The sequence below is a fragment of the Rhinolophus sinicus genome, chromosome 3 (genome assembly GCF_057876585.1).
Source record: "Rhinolophus sinicus isolate RSI-liver-muscle chromosome 3, RSI-T2T, whole genome shotgun sequence".
NCBI lineage: Eukaryota > Metazoa > Chordata > Mammalia > Chiroptera > Rhinolophidae > Rhinolophus > Rhinolophus sinicus.
Window position 1 is genome coordinate 128,771,736 of NC_142503.1, and position 21,103 is coordinate 128,792,838.

The 21,103-nt window shown below is 42.5% G+C and overlaps 1 gene segment (V, D, J or C); it reads right to left on the minus strand.

The window, feature by feature from the left end:
- Positions 1-445: 445 nt before the first annotated feature.
- The window catches only part of LOC148758626 (T cell receptor delta constant-like), a 48,874-nt gene continuing 28,216 nt past the window's right edge, over positions 446-21,103 (minus strand). Inside the window, 6 exon segments of the C gene segment in view lie at positions 446-1,391; positions 2,551-2,664; positions 3,025-3,090; positions 3,724-4,002; positions 9,795-9,839; positions 19,185-19,189. Of these exon segments, the coding sequence occupies positions 2,552-2,664; positions 3,025-3,090; positions 3,724-4,002; positions 9,795-9,839; positions 19,185-19,189 (508 nt within the window).

The following is a 21,103-nucleotide window of genomic DNA, read 5'->3' on the forward strand; positions in this document are numbered from 1 at the left end:
GAGTGCTACTGCCTCCTTTCTTTGATTTGGACTGTGAGGACATGATGTGGGAGTTTGCAGATGGCAATGGCAAAGGAGTTTTTGGTGAGGGGTGCTCTTTCATTTGTAACCTCACTTGACACCCCATGTAGTTGCTGAGGAAACTGCGATACCGGGTTGCTAGGGCTCTGCTACCTGAGTGGGTGCACGTGGAAACAGCTGTGGTCTTGCTGGCGTCAGAGTAGCAGAGCTCCTGGGCCACACCGGGGATGCTGCTGGTGTTATTGCTGTAGCAGTAGCGTCAACAGCAGGAAACCCAGGGCTGGGTCTCTGTGACAGAAACCTGGAGGCTGGGGTCTCAGGAAGCTGCGGTGTGACCTGTAAGCTCAGTTTGGCTTTTGTCTGAGTAACTGCGTTCACAGTACCCACATTTCCCCTGTGGTGTCGCAATGAGTAAAGCCAGAGGTGAGGCACACACAATACACTTTAATAAATGCAACAGAGACAGTATCAGAGCAGAATGGCAGAAAACCATCAATACCAAGTGCCCAGGCGAGAGTCACTGTCCAAGTCCCTATGTATAGATTGGTGGGCAAGGATAGTAAAGATACTGTTTTTACAGGGGAAATCTGGGCTCTCATTCCTAGCCCTCCTTCCAAAAACACTTGTATGTGAATTGCTTGAAAGCAAGGCCCCTGTCTTACTCATTTTTGCATCTTAAACAAAGTACCTGGAACTTAGAGGGAATCAATTCATGTTTGTTAAATCAATTAATAGAAGTGCATTTCTTCTGTATTTTACTCTGATCTCTGCTAAGAGCTTGGAGAGTAAGTATTTAGATGAGATTTTAGAAACCCCTTTGCCTACGTCATGGGTGTTAGGGATGTCAAATCTAATTTTGTTTGTAAAATAGTAGAAAGAGCAGAAAGTACTTTTGTGGATGAGATGCTGGTTTGGGACAAATCTAGTGCTGGGTTGAGCAGAACCTTTCATGTTTAGGTAAAGGAGTCCTGCTCTCCTTCCCCCAGGGTCTGCTTTCCTCTTGGAGAATGGAGCTGGTAACCTGTTGGCTCCCACTTTCTACTTCTGAAGGCAAAGAAAGTCAGATGAACCAAACACCATTTTCAAAGTCTATCAGTAAAAAATGAGCCCTCTATCCCTTTGTATTTCTATATCCTAAAGCACTTAGGACCACAAACCCCTACCCTCCAGGACTTTTGTCGTTCCATCAGGCTGGAGGATAAACTAAGTTTGTTGCCTTTGAAGAAAAACTGGTTTGGGTAGCAGCAATTTAAGCAAGGCTGTGGTGGGTTAACTTGAATCACTGAGAAGTCAGAAGCCTAAGAGATAGATAGCACCTCTGTAGGCTTTCGGTTCCTTTCAGGGAGTGTAGCCTTCTTATGTCAGTCAGCCTGCAATTGAAGGAAAATTGTCAGAGTTGGTACAGAAGCATAGACCATCAGTGCTGGAAGGAGTTGTACTGGCCTGTAGTCTGGGGATGGCCAGTACTTGCTATCGCTGCACCACTGCAGACATCACTAATCAATCATGGCACATTTCCCTTCTACACCTAGTCATTATCAGTGTGTCAATGTTGGCACAAGTCATGAAACCCACTTGCTCTCCTTTAGTCATTTGTAACTCTTTTGTTTTACAGATACAAAACCCTAGGCCCAGAGAGGTGAGGCAACCTGGCTAAGGTAACATAGTGAGTTAGTGACAAAGTCAGGACTAAAACTCAGATCTTCTGACTCCTAGTGTAGCCATATGGCCTGTGTCCTTGGGACCGTTGGTAAAAGAGTCGCCTGTTTGGGAATGACTGGATATGCTTGTAAGTTGGGTCGGATCAGTCCAACACTCTAAGTCTAGAGTTGTTCCTAGATCAGGAGCTGGGACTGAGGAGTAATTGGGGGTACTGGAGAAGGAGCTTCAAAGGCAAGCCTAGACCTCGCTTCGAATTTCATATCTAAATTTACCTGAAGGGGGAATGCAAGTAATAGGCAAATAATAAATGTCTCAGCCTCGACTTCATGTTTCCTGAGTAGCTAGTAGTGGGGTGTTGATGACTAATGAGGGTATAGGCTCACCCCAAAGATAGTCTGATCTACATATCGGAATCCTATGGTTAAGGATCTGGAGGTGGCATCCCTTTTGTCTGGGCAAAAACAGATTCTCCTCTCCCTGAATATTCTCTAGGTCAGCCTTTAGTGATGGCCTTGAAAATAACCCATGGCCCCTTGGCCAGATAAACAAAATAGCAAATGAAGAAGATTAATTCTTATTAAGCTCCAGTTTTTAAGCTTCTGGGTTGTAGGCAGGAGTTATTGGCTAGTATTCCATTATATTATACAATATAATGGGTTTGAGTTTGGCTTGAAATAAAAGGATAACAAGATGGGGTGTTGTTATGCTGAGTATCTGAGATGACTCAACTTATTAACTTGAAAGATGTTCATCTCTATGTGTTTTTCACTTCCCAGTGCTTCTTGGTCTTTACCATTCCCAAACTCGTTTTCTCCATGGGCAGCATAGTTTGGGTGTAGGCAAGAATAAGAAGCCACTAATTCTTACCTTACAAGAAAAATAACTTGGCAGTCAAGAGAAAATTGACGGCAACAGTCTTGGCCAACAACATTCGGAGCCCCAGCACTGTGAGGGACATCATGTTCACCTTCTCGGCGTGCACTGCAGTGAACAAGAGTGAAGATGGTGGCTTCCACAAGAGATAACATTACCTTTTAGGAGCTGGGCCCACAACACCGACACCAGCCTGCCCCAAATCACCATTATTCTTCCTGGTCTGCAAGCCTAGCTTGGTCCCAGACAGCCCTTGGTGACCCAAGGCTGCTGCTCACACCCATCCCGGCAAGCTTTGGAAACCCATGCTTGTAGCCCAAGCTGTCCGGGGAGAGTCAGAGGGAACCAAGGGGGCTCAGGCATGGTTATTGTTTTCTTTTGAAATCTGATGATTTTGGGCCCCATTTGACATTTACAGAATCTGCTGTAACCCTCAATTGTGAAGCTGGCCCTTTGATTTCAACTAACCTTTGAGTTTAGGACATTTCTCTGAAGTTTGCTGTATGTTTTCAGTTTCCACTGGTTTTAGATTACCTGGAACAAAAGCAGTGGTCAGGCTTACACTGGTAAACAAGGAGCTCAAAGTATTTCAGGTGTTAAAACGAGAAAAGACTTTAAGTAAGTAAACTGAGGACCTGAGGTGTGACTTGGTAAAGGTCATGCAGCACAGCTTGACAAATTGCAGCACAGCTATTTGCACAGCCGACATACCTGGCATCCTAGGGTTTTTTTTTTTCTTTCCCTTTTCTAATTATACCATGAAGCTAACATCCAGGCATGCCTCTAATTTGTAGGAAGAACTAGGATTCTTAACCCATGAGAGGCTGGGCTGCCCTTTGTTTTGGCCTTTACACGCGATTAGACTTCACATGGATTTTCAACCCCAGAGTCTAGTAGTAGGATAGTCATTAGTATTATATAAAGGAGACAGCTGTTGGTAAAGAAGAGAGAAGGGGATGAAATAAGATGAACTCTATCTTAGATTCCAGCTCAGAAATGCAGAGAGTTCAATTCCCAATCAATGACGGGCTATGGTTGGGCCTAAGTCTTGTTTCCAGCATTATGCCATATTAAGAGCCATCTATCAAGAGTTTACATCTCCAATTTCCCTTTCCCCCAACTTTTCTTCCCCACAATCTTAGCCCCTTGAGGCCAGATACGACCTACCCGACGTGTTTGTTTTCGGTTCAGTGTAAGTGGCGTGCACGATTTCATTGTTGTGTTGAACTAAACATGTCACTGAATTAGAATCTGCATATCGACCAAGCTTGACAGCACTGTACTTCCCACTGGGAGAAACGGCGAAAGCAGGGTCAAATTCTATTATTTTCTTGGATGACTGGAGACTTATAGTTACATTCTTGGGGTAGAAATCCTTCAGCAGACAAGCAACATTCGTCCCATTTTTCATGATGAAAACGGATGGTTTGGCAGGAGGCTGATTTTCTGCAAATATAATCAATTTATTTTTTGAGATGATTATCCACAATATGTTGGATTAAACAATGGTGTTTACCTCAATTTATCTGGGACCAAACACCACAACCTAGACTTTCCTGCAACCCATTAGTGACCTGGGATTGTTAGCAACTCCATCAAAGGATTACCAAGCGTAGCAGAAATGAAAGGCAGTCAGTTTGACTTCAAGTTAGGAACTACTAAGAGATATGGCTGGGAGCAGAGATGGAAAATAACAACTACAAAAATGTTCTGGATCATCTGAATTTCAATGACCTATGTTTTATTAATTATTTTTCTGGATAATAGAGGTCAGCCTGAATACCTGTCTGTATCAGTTTGTTTATTTTAAATGCATGGGCTCTTGAGGGGAGATCAGGTGTTCATGCTGTGCATTATGTCAATTAAAGAATCAAGGGCATGAGGACTACATAATTGGTTCAAACACTATGAAGATGATAGTATTGGCGTCACTTCAGGGTGTTACCCCCATGTTATGGACTGAAAGGGATCTGCTGAAGTTAAGTGGTATATCTCTCTGCCTTTAGGTGAATACTTATTCTTTTGTAAGCATCCCCTACAGTTTCCTTTGAGCCTTTAATCAGAGAATAACGACTATCATTCTCAGGAATGACATAAACATAAAACCAGTTTAAGTCCATTTTTCTTGATTTATTCTAAGTGGAGCTGTGGAATGTTGGTCCCCAGAATTGGGTCTCCTCTTGGCCTTCTCCCCTTTCACGCCTTACCTTGGACTATCATCTCGCAGCTACTCTGTATATGCATCATTTTCCCCCCCTTAAAACGGAAAGTCTTGAAGCTTTGAGGGAGGTAGTAATGATTCTCTCCAATTGTGCCTTATTGAAGTTTCTGCGTTATGATAAATTTTGTCTATGACGTCTTGGACTCTTAGGCTATCTTCAAATAACTGCTAAAGAAAGAGCCTTGTAAATGCCTGAAATCAGGAAAGACAACCAACCTGTGAATTTTGATCTGGATCTATTCCCAATCATAAGCTTAACTGATGATTTTTAATATCATTAACTTGTGTGAATATGGCTCTTAATATTTAAAACTTAGGTAAGTTTGGCTCTTTCATATCAAATTAAAAATATGATGAATTCCAATGTACTTTTATTTACAATGACCTACAATCAAGACATAAGCTATTGCTATACAAAAAGCCTTGGTAATGAATATGAAAATGGAGTGATTTTTCTAATGCTCTATTCTGAATCTGGATTTGGGCTTCAGCTGTGAAGCTCATGGTAGTAGAGTTATAACCAAATCAATCGGTTACACCAGTTTGAGATGGAGTTATTGCTCCTTGGGAAGTTCCTGCTGCTCACTACTTTGTAAATGGGCCGTGGCCGATCAGGGCTTTACTAGAGAATCAGCTGTTTGGAGGAACCCCTCCTCATCACTACCATCAAAATTCTTATTTTTTTCTTTTCTGGGAAGCTCAGCTAAAAGACTAGATTCTGTTCCAGGGACTCAGGGTAGGAAAATCATTCCTAAGCATCTGATTCCTTATATTTTTGGCTTTGGCTCTAGACAAGAAAGAGAGTGGGGATTTTTCAAAGGGTTCTCCTGGAACCTGCTTTCAACCTATGTGAGAAAACCTTCATTGTTTTGTTTCCTGGCATAGCTGAAGCCACTGATAACAGACACTGATAAGCCTAGCAGTAACGGTTTAGAAACCACATGTTCCATTCATTTTCCTCCCTTCAGAACTGCGACATTTCTTGCTCACTATGCTGACTTTGGTTTGAGATGTATTCTGGTTGATTTTCAAAGGAGTTATGAGTTACAGAGGAAGGAAATTCATCCATTAAAAAACAAAAACAAAACAACTCTATCTCCTTGGTTACTTAAGAGTATGACCCAATCCTAGTCCGATTTAGTTGGCTAATTAAGGTTTGCTAGGGTTTTAAAAATCTATATTTAAAGGCAATCATCAATGATCACTTTGGACTGGAGAGACCTGATTTGAATAATTTGAACAATATAAGATAGCTGACAACACAGACATTTGAAGAAGGTCATACACTCATGATATTGAGCTCTGAATCTGTTAGTCAGCATTTCAAATAGAGCGGAGTGTATTGATTTGGTAAAACAATTTTCTCAGACTCTATTTTTCAATGTCTATATGTTCAAAACAATTGTTTGAAAGAAAAGTGTTTTATCTAATTCATTCTTTGGCATCATGGTTACCAAATAAAAGGCTAGCTGACTGAAGTGAGCTTTTTAAAAAAATGGAATGCATTCAATATAGTTGCTATATGTAACCTAGTCTATTTTACATTGGACCTAAACCCAAATTTGAAATTGTATAAAATTTTCACTACTGTACTTCAAAATTTAAATTAAATTTTTAATTAATTGTTTATCTTTTGAGAATTTCCAGTCTTCTTGGTTCACAAATGCAATTACATTTCAACATGTGTTTCAAAGTGTTATTTGTTTGGACAATTGTTATTTTATTTTCAGACTTTCTCTTTTTTTATGAGTACCAATCCAATGCTAAGTATATGCTGGTAAACAATACAAAAAGTAGTGTATACCTTTCTTGAATAGTCTTTCTGAATTTATAAACTTAGAAATCATCTAGCATTTAGATTCACATACTAGAGAGTCCTATAGGTTCCCTAAGAATTGCAACATCTATAACAAATGTCAGTCATAATTTCAAGGCTCTCTGCCAATATGGGATTTAACTTGAACACTGAAATATGTTTGCTCTACCCGATTACTCCGACCAGATTAACCACCTGTCTCCTAAATCTTCCAAGCTTCAGGATATTAGTTTTCAGGTTGCAATGAAGCATGAACACTCATCACTTTAGCCAAAGGGATGTGTAAGGATAAAGTAACTTCCTGGGGAATTTGGGCCAAAGTGTCGCTGCCACTGTCCCTTCTGCACCCATATGCTCCAATTATTAGTACAATTCTTCTAGATTGCTTTGTGCTTTCTGGGCTGCTCTGAAGATTTCAGAAGTAAGCAGGAGCTATAGTTATAACATGTGTTTTTTAAAAAATAGAAGTAGTTGCAGAGCTACTTCAGTGATTCAGTCTAGTGTCACCACTCTGGTCCAGTGCATGTCTCCTACCGTGTTTCCCCGAAAATAAGACCTAGCCGGACCATCAGCTCTAATGCATCTTTTGGAGCAAAAATTAATATAAGACCAGGTCTTATTTTACTATAATATAAGATAGGGTGTTTAATATAATAATAATATAATACAATATAATATAATACAGGGTCTTATATTAATTTTTGCTCCAAAAGACACATTAGAGCTGATTGTCTGGCTAGGTCTTATTTTCGGGGAAAGAGGGTAGGTATACTTTCGCAAGTAACGCAAACTGGATGGCTGCCCCAGTCCTAAGACTCAATTTATCCCTTGAAATATAGGGGGGAAAAATCAACTCACGGGGCTCCACGAAGAGTTTGGTGCCAGCTCCAAAAGTCATCTTCCGGGTGTCCCAGGAGCACATTGCAACACTGCTTCACAGGTAACCAGCCTGGGGCTGGCCCTGGGGCCTGGGCTAGAACATCTGTGCCCTGACTCCCCAGCTTGGGTCCCAGCCAAAGACCCCACAGCTGAGAGAACTACAAAGCTGCCCTTGATGAGCTCAGGGAGGCGAGCACACAGTCTCAGTTTTCTTTGAAGCTAATAATAGCTTAACTGATGGATAAGGATGTGAGCATGAAATCCCCAGCTGAGAAGCCCTGGGACAGCGGACAGGGCTGAGACAGAGCAAGAGAAGAGGGTGGCAGGTGACCAAGAGCTGCCTTTAAGATAGAAAACTTAACTCCCAGTTTATTGGGAGGTGTCTCTAAGAAGAACACAATAGCCTGGGAGTAGGGCTGGGGCTCGGGATGTTGACATGTGTTATAATGAATGTTAGAATGAGGAGAGCTTAGACACAGGTCTTTTTCTCATACTCTGGTTCCCTTCTCTTGGGTTCCAAATACTGCTTTTTGATTAGAAACCTAATTTCTTCCCCATCACTCAGACTGAGTCTCACAATAACAACAAATCTGCTTTTGAATTCTCTGAGGCCAGTGAAAGGCTTTCTAAAGACCTGAAGGTTGAACAAGAGATTGGCAGCCGGAAGGGGAGCCCAGTGGCGCTGTGTGTCATGAATGCAGGTCTCAGGAGCCAGCGCCTCTTTTGGATTGCTTACTTTTGTTTTGTAATTTCTCTTGGCTGTGGCTTTAGGGGAATATAGGAATCAGGTGAAAATGAATTTAAAGACCCTATGGATTTCTCTGTCTCATCACCAAAATCAAGAGTCCAGGGCTCGAGCCAAAGGGAATGACAGTTGTATAGGGCCATGATTTGCTGTCAAAACATTAAGGATTGGGGGCTTGATTTGAAATTCTCACTCCCCCTACCTGAGCTTCACATCATCATATTACATTCCATCACTGCAAGAAGAGAAAAACAAAGAAGTAAATGCAGTATCATTGGAGAGCGCGGCCAGCATCCCGGCTGAGGGGCTAAGCATCACTTTCATCTCTTCTTCCCTAAAACTCCCAAAGGCACAGCTTCCGAGATTTGATTCTAACACTGCAGATAATTCTGAGTTTCAAGTGGAAATGATTTAAAGGGAAAATGAAACATAATACTTTTTGCTCAGATGCAATTTGCCCAACACCAATCGGATTGCAATCAGCTACAACATAATTCTGTTTCTGTCCTTTTCATGGCTCTCGTCTCTCTCCCCTCCAAGATAAGAAAACTCACCAAATTCCACGATTTGCCTGAAAGCAACAGGCAATCAAGAACCCCGGTAAGTTCATATTATCCCCTGAGAGGCAGAGATCCTGTTGACATTAGCAGTCACTTTTAGGACTGCCAGCCTCCCTACATTTCTGTACCTTTCTGCTTCTTTATTTCCTCAGAATAAAAAACAAAACAAAATCTAGCCATGTAAGCGGCAATGCTTGCCCCAGTGGACTTGGCATTTTGGAAAGCATTTGAAAGACTGTTGTTTTCTGGACTGGTCCCAGTGAGTGACAGTTGGCAGTTACCCCAACTACCTGAGTATAGCCCCTGGATTTCCAAACACTGGAACAGACTACCGGTGGACAATGCCTCCAGGAGCGTACCGCTACTTCTTTATTGTCTTGAAGTTGGTGGCTGTGTTTCTATATTGGATGTAGGCTCCTGAACCCTCTACAGAGTCAGGGCTAACAGGGGAGGTGAGCACATAACTGCTCTCAGCAGGCCTAGACGAGGATGGGACCTTGTGGATCATTTAGTTTGAGCCAAGCATGTTGATTTAATGCAAGTTCTCAGCAAAAAAGAGACAAGGGCAAGATTGGCTTTTGTCATTTGAAGGAGAGAAGGTTCTTTTCATCTAACTCCTTCTTTAATAATATTTTTCTAATCATCCCTCGTTTAACGCCATGGCCATGGCTCGTTTTCCTCATAAATAATGGAGAGACCCTCCTCATCTAGGGATTACCTTTTCCCTGGTCCCAGTCCCTGACTGGAGGCCAGACTAAGGGCTTTAGTTAGGCAGTTGTAGAAGACTTTTTAATACTAATCCTCAGAACAGAGTTTCCAAGCATACACAGAATATTTTCTTAAGAGAAACCTAATGAATTTGTCCATAAATTTTTTCCCAACTCTTTGCAACTACAACAACAAACCCCAGTGTATTTCCAATTTAGAACCTCCCAACTTCCCAAGAAGCTCCATTCATTCAAGATTATGCCACAACTCCAAGGGAATATACAGGCTGAAATAAAATGCATAACTTACTTGCTTCCACAATGAGTTGAGTTCCTTTTCCAAAGATGAGTTGTGCTACTAATACACCACTTCAGGCATCATTACAAAAAACCTTGCTACCTATTTGCCTTCTGTCTGATCCATCTGTTTTGGAAGGGGGTGGGTGGAACAGAACAAGTGTGGCTGGAGACACAGAACTTTGCAAGGGTTTCTGAGATCTAAGCGCTATATTTTGGCAGCTTGTTTGATGTGTGTTGTCTTTTGAGTGTTAACACTTAGGAAAGTCCCTAAGTTTTCTGCTTTTATCTCCTCAACATGTCATCTTATACCTCCAGATCTTGCTTCAGGATCACATTTTCACAGGGAGAAAGGAATTATTTTGGTGTTGCTGATATTGCCAAATGGCAATTGTCAGCAGAAACATAACTTAAGGCTTAAGTCAATCACAAAGAATTATGCCTCAGTCAGAGGTGGAAGGACGTAATGATTAGAACAAAAGCCATTGATGCGAAAGACTTGGAGTCTATCCAAAGGATCATAATAATTATAGATGACTACCATTTGTATAAGTACTTTACTACTTACAAACAGCTTGTGTTTATACTGCCTCAACAAACATCATTATAACAAATTTAAGAGGTGGTATTATTAGATCCATCTTACAGATGAAATCACTGAAGCTGAGTGGTTAACATGTTGCGTACGGATCACGAGAATCTTCGTTTTTTTCTGAGGCATGCGTTAAGGACGGATAACGAGAATTTCAGAAGACTGGGCAGAGAGCAGTGAGAGGCCAAGACAGGGAGGTGAGACGAGTGGCAATAGGGAACCAGCTGTGAAAGTGCCTCCGCAGCGGGGCCCCCAAGGAAGACAATCTGGCCAGGCTCTCGGGAGGTTTGGCCACACATCATCTGGAGCCCATAGTGGGAAGAGGAAAGAAAAAATATCACACACGGGTGTGTAAAGTGTGCGCATCAAAAAAAGTGAGAAGTGAAACGGTACATATGCAATTTTTGCCGTGTCCCACTGCACAAAGGAAGCTGCTTTCTGCAGTATCACACCAGGAGGGATTACTAACATCATAGGTGAGTAAATCCTAAAAAATTCCATAGAAAAATAACAAATGACATAGAAGCATTTACGCTTTAAAGAGAAGAGTGCATTTTAAAGTAGTTTCTTTTAAAAACCTGCCGGAACAGAGGGGTATGAGGGATTTAAACCCCGCCGTACGCAACGTGTTAAGATAGTGAGTGGCTGAGCTGGGTCTCACTCTCAGGTCTGCAGAGTTCAGTTTCCATCCACTGAACCAGAATAATCGATGGTAGGACTGAAAGGAGCCTCAGTGATCACTTGTCAAAACCTCTGTGGTAGCACAAGGGCATTGGGAGAGTTTTGACTCCTTTTCCAGTGCCTTTTTAATTAAATCACAGAATTCCTATTGGGTGGTAAGATGTTTATACCATTGGACTTCCTTGGTTTTCCTACTAATTGTCCCTAAGAATTGGTCTGGGTGATCATCAGGATCATAGTGTGCGACAGCTGGGAGACCTTGGAAATCATTCGGTCTAGCTAGAGGGAAGCTAGAGTTCAGTGAAGTCACAGAGCTTGTCAGCCAAAGGGAAGGATTAGAAAATGATCTTTGAATTCTTGGTCTAACACGCACGTCATTACACCTCACATTTACTAGAGTATAGGTTGGTCATGGCCTACATCTGGAAATGGCAAAGGCACGGGTATTCAGTAAGCTGGTTCTCTAACATTAGTGAAGTAGAAGGAAGATAGCAAAGGTGCTCTAGGAAGGATAGTAATCCAGTAGATCCACTGCAGCACATGCCCCATCCAGAAACCTAGTCCCTGGTCCTCAGACCATCCCTTGTTGCTAAAGTACCTGCTGGAAGGATTTTTCAACAACGTGAAAAGTGTTTTCCAAGCTGGGAAAATATTTAACAAAGATAATTAATTGCCAAACCTAGTGGTCATAATAAGGAAAAAATGAATCACTTACTTGGTTGTACCTCCAGGTAGGTTCCTTTGCCAAAGATCAGTGCTTTTCCACAGCTGATAAACCCAATCTAAAAACCTCTTGCTTTCTCTTTATGGCAACCCTGGCCCCAGTTGCCAAGTCACGTGATAGGCATTGGATGGGATTTTTCTGTCACATCTGGCCTAATTTCTTTCCTCCTAAGTCTTGAGGGCTGTCCTTCAGGACTAAACAGGAGGTGATTACTGTATCAAGTAGAAATCTAAGCTTTTGCCATGTTACAATCTGAATTTGTGGTCTGAATGAGAGCGGCTGGAAAGGAGTTTCTTAGTTTGATCAGGAGGAAAGAAAGGTGGCACGCTGGTCACAGAGCAGTGGTTCTCAATTTTTAGGCTTCACTTAGGTGGGGCAAAGATCTAGAGAGTTATGTACCCCATTCATCCCTATCTTTTAGGGGAATTCCACGTCCTATGCAGCCAGAGCTTTGCCTCATTGCCGAGCATTGTACAGCAGCCAGACTTCTTAGGATAAAATAGAATTAGAATCTTCAGTATCTTTTAATAATATATTCATGAATGTCAATTTTTAGCAAGCTTTAATGACATACTCACACTCAAAAGTGACAGTTAAATTAACCTCTGTTGTGTATAAAAATCAGAGTCTATGAGATTGCCTGTGTATCACTCGTAAAAACCAGGGAAAGAATACGCACTTTCAGATCAGTTTACAGCCCATAAAGGATTGCAGATCATACTTTGAGAATCATTAAAATGGAGAGCGGTTCTCAGTTCTCGTGAAGAAGAAAGTTGTCAGAAAACCTGAAACCTAGTTTGACTCTATCCCACACCAGGAGTGTAATTTGGCCAAGTTCCTTAGGTTCACTGAGCTTCATTTGCCTCCTTTATAAAATGAGGGTAAGCTCTTCTATATTGGGAGGTTATAAGATTAAATAAAAGGGTGTCTATATAGCATTCTCTAAACTGGAAAGCCTAAGTGTAATTATTAGAATGTTTATTAGGGTTAGACTCAGAGAAAATAAGTTTTACTTGAAGGATGTAATTTCACTAATTGGCAGAGCTCCCCAGGGGTAGGACTGTAGGGCAAGGTTGCTGAGGGAGAACAGAATCCTATGTCTTTGGTGGTTGAAATGAAAGTGCCCACTTCTTAGGGCTATGGGTAAGGACTGGAATTCAGGTTTCTGTCTCCCTTGGTCTTTTTTCTAGGTCAAGTGTGACCTCTGGTCCATTCTCTAATCTTCCCCCTCTAATCCAAAAACTGAAGTCTTTACTGTAGCCTACAAACCACCCCCTCCCCACTCCCATTACCAACCTGACCTCACTTTCAAATCTTCTTCCTGTCACTCACATTCCTCCAGCCACACAGGCCTCCTTACTACCCTTCACACACCCCAGGCTGCACTTGTGTTCCCTCTGTCTGGAATTGTTCTTCTTCCAGATATCTGCATAGCTCATTCTGTCACCCGCTCTAGTCTCTGCTCAAATGTCACCTTTCCAATGAGGCCTTCTGTGACGCCTTTGTTAAAAATTGCACACTGCTCCCTCCCACTAATAGTCTTTATTCTCTTTCCCTGCTTTATTTTTCCTTCGCAGGGCTTATTGCCACCTAAAATACTATATATTTAAATACTATATATTCACCATCTGTCTTTCGCTATTAGAATGAAAGCTACAATCAAGAATGAATTTTTGTCTGTTTTGTTCATGCTGATTTCCCGAGCACCTAGAAGAGTGCCAGGCATATAGTGACAGTGACTTGTCACAGGTTGCAGAGCTGGGACTCAAGTTTGGCTCTGCAGGTTCCTAGCTTGCTTTCGTTTCTATTTCCTTTTGCCTGAACCTACAGCTGACTTGTCCATTCATTCATTCATTCATCCATCCATCCATTCATTCATTCATTCAACAAACATTCATTTAGTGTATTCAATGTACGAGTATTCATGGATACAGTAAGGAACAACTTAGAGTCCTTTCCCTTATGGGACAAAAGAAGACAGATGGTAAACGAGCATACAAAATTTCAAGTGGAGATGAACACTATAAAAATTACAGCAGGGTAAGGGATTGTAGAATGACAGGGGATGGTTGAGGATGGCCTCACTAGAAGTGATATTTGAGTAAAGAAAGACCTGAAGCAGGAGAGGCAGAAAGTTGTGTGAGTCCCTGGGAGAAAATGGCTCCAGGCAGAGGGACGTGCAGGTCACAGGCTCCGTTCTGGGCAATGCCCACGGTGAGTGCGAGGGAATGCCAAAAATGGGAAGGGGAATGTTATTTTCTGAAATTTTTAGAAACATGTTGATAAGCCCAGGATTTTGTGGACTCCTCTTTCTTGGGGTGATGCTCTGATCCTCGTCTGGATCTTTTTGACTTTAGGGATCCTCAAGCCCCAGGGGTGTAATGTGAGGGATGGGGTCTCCCCTGGAGAATGTCTGTTTTGGTAACTGGTTTTGGTCTGGGGATAGGAGGCCTTCCTTAGTGAGGGATAGTAGTGAGGATGGCAGCTGGAAGGGAAACAGCTTCACTGTGGCTTCGGACTCTGCAGTCAGCTTGGAAAGGAGCTCATCAGAGGCCTGAGAGGGAAGCTGGGCCAAGCAGGAAAAACCTGCATGTGTGCCCCAATTGAACTGCAGCCCCAATAGAAAAGCAGAGCTAGCTCTTCAATGCACAGATTCTGGAATCAGACAGCTGGTGCAAATTTTGACTTTGCTAAGCTGTGTGATCTTAGGGAACCCTTCCTGCTTGGTAAAAAATGCAGGCAATAGTACCTAATTCTGCATGATCACTGCGAGAACTAAATAAAATGACATTCATTAATAAAGTACCTAGTCCAGTGGCTGGAGACACAATAGACACTCAACAAATAGTAGTTGATATAATGATGATATATAATAATCCATATTATTCTGAGTCCATCTAATGGCCCACTTTTATGAAGATGATCCTGCTGACTGTGGCCCTTTTCTTAGCTCTTGTCATTGTCACTGTCAGTAGCACACATTTACATTGTGGCACTTTATTTCATGCTGTTTTGTCCTGGTCTCTCGTTCTGTCTTATGAAGTTAAGTGGTATCCCCAGGTTTTCTCTGTCCAGAGGACTGAAAGGTGTGGAGGATTTGGGGCTGTGGGTTTGTGTAGACCTGTTCTGTTAGTTTTGTACTACCCGCTGGCCTGTAAGTAAGAACTTGAAAGAAGCTCTAGAGGAAAGAAAGCATCAAAAGGAAGTAGGCTTCTGCGAAGATAAAGGCCTGGGTTTGAACTGATGCCTCTTTAATCCAATATTAGTTGGCTAAAAAAGTAGGCACCGTACAAAGATATTCTAGATCCTGCCCTCTCTGGATGCTGCTTGTCTTTTTATTTCAGAGGAGGATGGGATTTACCAGTTCAGTGTTTCCCACACTTCAATTAATCTTGTCTCCTTTTGGTTTTTTCGGTCACATCCATCTGTCGTATAATTTGCTTAATAATTTTCTTTGAATTTACTCACTTTTAAACTTCAAATGTAATTAAAAGGAAAGTTTAAATTGAGGGGTTTGACAACCTAGTTGTTCTATTCTGATATCCACTAAAAGACAGTGCAATTAAAGTGAAAAGTAAGTCTATCTATGTACCATCTAAAATCATGTGTTATGCATTCCACACTTAGCAAAACACTGGATCAAGTAAGTCAGTAAACAGAAGAACTTAATTTATTAGGAAGAACTTGGGTGAACAAAGGGAAATCAGGGGAATCAGTCATTAACTTTGTCGAAGATCTATATAAACTATTATTTTAGTTAGAAAATTTAGTCTAAAGGCAAAGGCCTGAATTAGTTGAGTTTTCAAAATCTTACTATACATTTTTTAAAAATCTGAGTTTCTCTGCTCTGATTCTGCCAACACAGTTTTGGATTTCTATCTCTTTTTGGATGCAGAGCCCCTGTCCCACTTCTCCCCATAGTGGGTGAGGTCTGGGGGTGCCCAGTCGGCTCTCCGTGTTTTCACTTCCTTTGCCCACAGTTCTATGGCTCTTTCACTTCATACGCCCAGGACTGTCCTGTCCCCAGTCTTTCTCTAAGAGGAGCCCACCCCATTACACTCTTCCACCCCACCTCCCTAGAGCCTTCCTTACCTTGGAAAACCAAGTTGAGTGCCGAGGCATCAGGCGAGGACATGCAGTTATTTTTCCAGTAGCTAGCTCAGCAGAATTGGGACCACTAACCCCACGGCTAGACTTCCCTAGGATCTTTGAAATGGGGTTTTGTATTTGTTTATTACATTCACTATCTAACTGAAAGCTGCTGCCAAATGGAGATTGCTGTCTTTTTTCCTTCAGCAAGAACAGTTGAATTAAAATGTCACTTAAATGACACAGAAAGATGCCTCCTGTGTTGAGTACAATCCTTTGCCGACTTTAGCACCGATTGCTTTATAACAGTTAATTAGTGAGTGGCACCATATCCTCTTAGTGAGGAAGATGAACACCATGACTGAGCCTTTAGGGAAATACTCCTGGCTGTGTCCTACAGACTTTAAAGCATTTCTTAGTTGGAAACATTACCCAATCACTTTGTTCTGCTTGGAATCTGGTCTCACTAGGAGCCAGAATTTCCAGCTTCCTCACTTGTAACTGAGTTTTCATTTGCAGCTCAAACAATTAGAAATGGATGTTTGGAACCAGTTCCTTTCTTCTGAAGAGGAAGGTAGCCAACACCAGGGACCACTCATCATGGCCTCACCATCTATGCCCAGGAGGCTGACTCACTTCTGTGCATAAAGTTTGGCCTAAAGAAGGTCAGAAATATTTATACCTGGAGCCACCTTATAGGCTCACCCAGACTCAGATTATCCTTGTTTCTGGTCAGTTCTGACTCCACTTGGTGAGTTGAGCCAATGACTCTGTGGTCTCTACAGCCTGACCCGAATTCCATGGAGTGAGTAGAATTTTCTGTTTCGCTTGAGCTGTGTGGGGTCTTTCACAGCCTCCTCCCCCCAAGTTTTTTTTATTTTTACACAGAACCTCTCGCTCAACTCCCATGCAGGGGACTAGTTCACATCTTCTCCAAAGTTATCCTTGACACTATATTGATGCTATTACTTCCCATTTCCTGGTATTTCTACCTCTTTAGATGGAGGATGCCTTAACCTCGAAGAGCAGACAAATAAGTTACTTACTTGGTTCCACAGTCACATGGATTCTCTTCCCAAAGGTGAGTTTGTGTCACAGCACGTGAGGGCTTTCCAAAAACCTCAGCAGGGCTCCTACCTTTCTTCTTCCTATTAACTCTAGGACTGGAGGATCTTTAAGTCTTGGCTTTTAAAAAGATGACACTTGTTGCTTATCCAACTGATTCATGAAGATTTAGTCAATTGCCCGTAGAGTGGATTTGCTTTTGGGAGGTTATTGTCTGAGGAGTATGTAGGTGCACATAAGGGGTCAGACAAATAAGTTCGCAAACGCATCCTAGAAAAAGTGCTACATACCTCATTGCTGAATATCACTATGGTCACCTTTGAAGTACTCCCCTTGGGAAGCTATGCACTGACGCCCGCGCCTAGTCCACCCTGCAAAGTAATTTTGGAACTTTTTTTCTGGAATGGCCATCCGAGCTGTCACTGTATTACCCTTGATGTCCTGAATGTCATCAAAATGTCTTCCTTTCAATATTTCCTTTATCTTCGGGTAAAGAAAGAAGTCATTGGGGTGAGTAGGGAGGGTGATCAGGTGAGTTGAGAGGGTGTTCCAATACAGTTATTTGTTTACTGGCTAAAAAGTCCCTCATAGACAGTGCCGTGTGAGCTGGTGCATTGTCGTGATGAAAGACCCATGAATTGTTGGTGAAAAGTTCACGTCGTCCAACTATTTCACATAGCCTTTTCAGCACTTCCAAATAGTAAACTTGGTTAACTGTTTGACCAGTTGGTACAAATTTATAATGAATAATCCCTCTGATGTCAAAAAAGGTTAGCAACATCATAGCAACAAGTTCGTGAATTTAATTGTCTGCCCTCATATTTCTATGGTGAACGTTTCCAGGACAGTACACTTCATGGAGTTCCTGAATTGTTCCTTTTTATGGTTTTAGATTGTTCTCACTTCCTAGATCCACCCATACCTCTCAGTCTTGGAAAACTGTCATCACCAAGAGGATGGGCCTTGGATCCATGACTATTCCAAAGTCAAGGCATCCACAGTCACCAGTGCTGCTTAAAGGGCAGGTAACAAGTAGCATCACAGGAGGTGGGAGGGCGGCGTGAAGCACTGATCGGGGACCAGCGATTTACAGGACAGTCAGCATTAGAATGGGCAGCTATGGCTGGTGATTGCCTGAAAACAAATCAATCTCTTGAAATTCATCTTCCCAAACTGCAAGGCAAAGCACTAGGGAAAATCTCTCTAGGGATTTGACCCAGAAATTCCACATGAGATGGCTCATATAACTCTTTTTTGCGATACAATCAACATGAAACCAAGACAAGAATAGTTTTTAAAGAAACATCTTTTTGTATTCCCCAAACGGGAGTGGCTGTAAGAACATGTTGAAAAGCCAATTTCACCCCAGGGAGAACAGCAGTGAGTGAGAGGCCAGCAGCTGGGGTTCAGTCTCTTGGTCTGGTCAACTTCCTGGCATCCCTCTGGGTCACGGAGCAAGGAGGGTCTGCTACTTGCTATGCTCTCCCCCTGAAGTGTGGTAACTAGGCTGAGGATTTCCCAGGGAAGCGCCACCTTGCCGCTGCAGTTTTTGTACAGATCTCTGCAGGTTTTGTAACACTGTGCGTATCCCCCCAATCACAGTGTTACAGAGCTTTACAAAAACCTCTCTGGGTTTCACCCTATGTGAACTCTGAGAACCCCCAGCGGGATGTTTTCGCCAAGTCAAGCTCCAGCAAGATCAAAGGGTTTGGCAGTTAGGTCAGGGCAGACTCTCTCAGGTGCTTTTGTCTGAGGCTCTTCTGTCCCCTTGGCTAGATCTGCCCTGGAGTTTGTAACTAGAATGCATTTTTAGAAACCACCACGTCCACTCCCATCTGTGCTTTCTGGCCAGTCTACTCTCAAATGCTTTCCCACAGAGGACTTGGTCAGGTATCTGAATGTCTCAAGTGGATTCTGCATGCTGTGGGTTAGGCAGAAAATGTTTGTGATCAATGTAATTTCTCCTGTCACCTGCTAAGCTTCCAAATCATCTGTCTGTCCTGCTTTACACCTGAATAGTGTCAAACAGTTTATAAAGGGCTTTCACATAAATTTAAAATTATCCTTTCCATTGACTCCTTGGTTGCTAAATTCAGGGCCAGTAGTCCACACAGTGCTTTGTGTGATTTAGAAAAGGCAACCCCGCTGGGCGCATGCAGAAGCAGCAGCTTGGGTTCAAGCTTGGGAAACAGATGGCACCTTTGTGTACTTTATAAAAGGCTCCCCTTTCCCCAGCTGACACAGCTCCACACCGGGGCTTCTGCTCCATGAGCTGAATTTTAGCCCCACTTGTCCACTTGGCCGATTGCCCCTGTGCAAGGCACAACTTGTACAGCTAGATGCAGTGGCTCTGGCCAAATTCAGTTGATGCTTTTATTTATATTCTTGTTTGACCTCTGATTTTGACATAGTCATTCCCTGTTAGAAAACTCTCCTCTGGGGCTCTCAGGACACTGGTCTTGGTTTGCCTTTGATCTTTGTGTTGAGCACTGCGAAAATAAAGTGATACACTAGGGCTCATCCAACGTGACCTTATTAAATGTGAACCGTTAAAAGAGTGTGAATTTTGTTGTAGTTAATAAAAGGGAGCAGAATTCGACAACGGTTGATCGTCACACTTTCCCTGGAGGATGTTATCCAAATCCATGGCTTAATTTAAGTATCGTTATTTTACTTATAATTTCTGTGACGACTCCTCCCCACCCTACGTGTAACTGCATGCCTGCCCTGTGAACGCCAAGCAATTTCATCTCAACATACAGAGTCGAACATTCTCTTTTTGATTAACTGCCCCCTTCTCCCTCCCCCCCCCTAAAAAAAAAAGAATAGGAAAAGAGGAAAAGAAGGAACATTATGGTCTCAGTAACAAAGTAATAGGGGATGACTTAGGGTCGAAAGTAGGAAAATGTGAGCCTCAGGGGAAGCGCCAGATGAAAATAAAGAATCGTAAACTTGACTCTGAAGTATAGCTGTTTTTAGGTGCTAGTCTTTGAACTGACAAGAGGGGGGTGGTTACTGTGCTGAATAATAGATTAAGCTTCTGATTAACCCCTGTGACTCATTGACTTTCTCTTAGCACGTTGTACAGACTTTCCCAAGCAGCCATCAGTAGCTGGTTTAACAGAACTCGTTATAAGAAATAAAAAGTTGGGAATGAGAAGGCAATGAAAATCTTGAGTAAGACCAGATCTTAAATGATGCAACCTTGGGGGCCTGGGGTGGTGGATTTTACAATCCTGTGGCTGTGGAAGAGAGTTTTGGGATGATGATGCATCTTGACAAGAATGCAGCTGCTGGGGATCCAGCTTTTCACCCCCTGTCTGTGACAGCAGTATGCATCCGTGTACTTTACCACACGGCTTTGCCGGGCCTCCTGCTACAGGCTGAGCATACATCTCGTGCCGCTGATTATGGGGCTTGGCCAGCTTTGATCCATAGAATGTGGGTAGAAGGACAGTGTGCCCCTTCTAAGCTGAGGCTTTAAGAGGTATCGTGTCATGGATTTCCAGCATCGCTCTCGAACCTCCACCTTCTGAGATTGGAAGAGTGTGCCCTAGGGAGCCATTGCTGCTTCAGCCTGGGTCTTCGCATGAAGACATGTGGAGCAGACTTGAATCTAACCTACATCTTGAAGCCCAATACAGCTGACTTGAAGATCAGTGTGCAGCAACAATATAGGTTTGTTGTTGTCAGCAACTGAAATTTGAGGATTATTTGTTACAGACCATGATCACAGCAGCAATAGCTGACGAATACAGATGCTAAACTACGGGGGGGACCACAATCATGAAATTTCATGCTTAAAATTTTGCGTGGATCCCTAGTATCTTCAGGATAAAATGGTATGGAACACAGGCTTTTGCTCACCTTCCCAGGCCTACATTTTATACTTTCCACTTGCACCCTTACACTCAGCAGCACTGACTCCTTGCTTCCTGAGAACTCCATGATCTTTCAGACTTCTTTGCCTTTGTCAGGGGATTGATTTTCTTTCCCACTTTGGTCCCTAATGCATCTCCTTAGGTTCTATTCATTTTCTGGTCGTGGCTTAGATATTGACTTCCCTGAGAATTCCTAAATGACGGCTCAAGACTGGACTGGGTTAGATGCCCACGCCTTCCCTGAATTTTCATGACATGTAGTGTTTATCTCCATCATTGCACTCAAGACC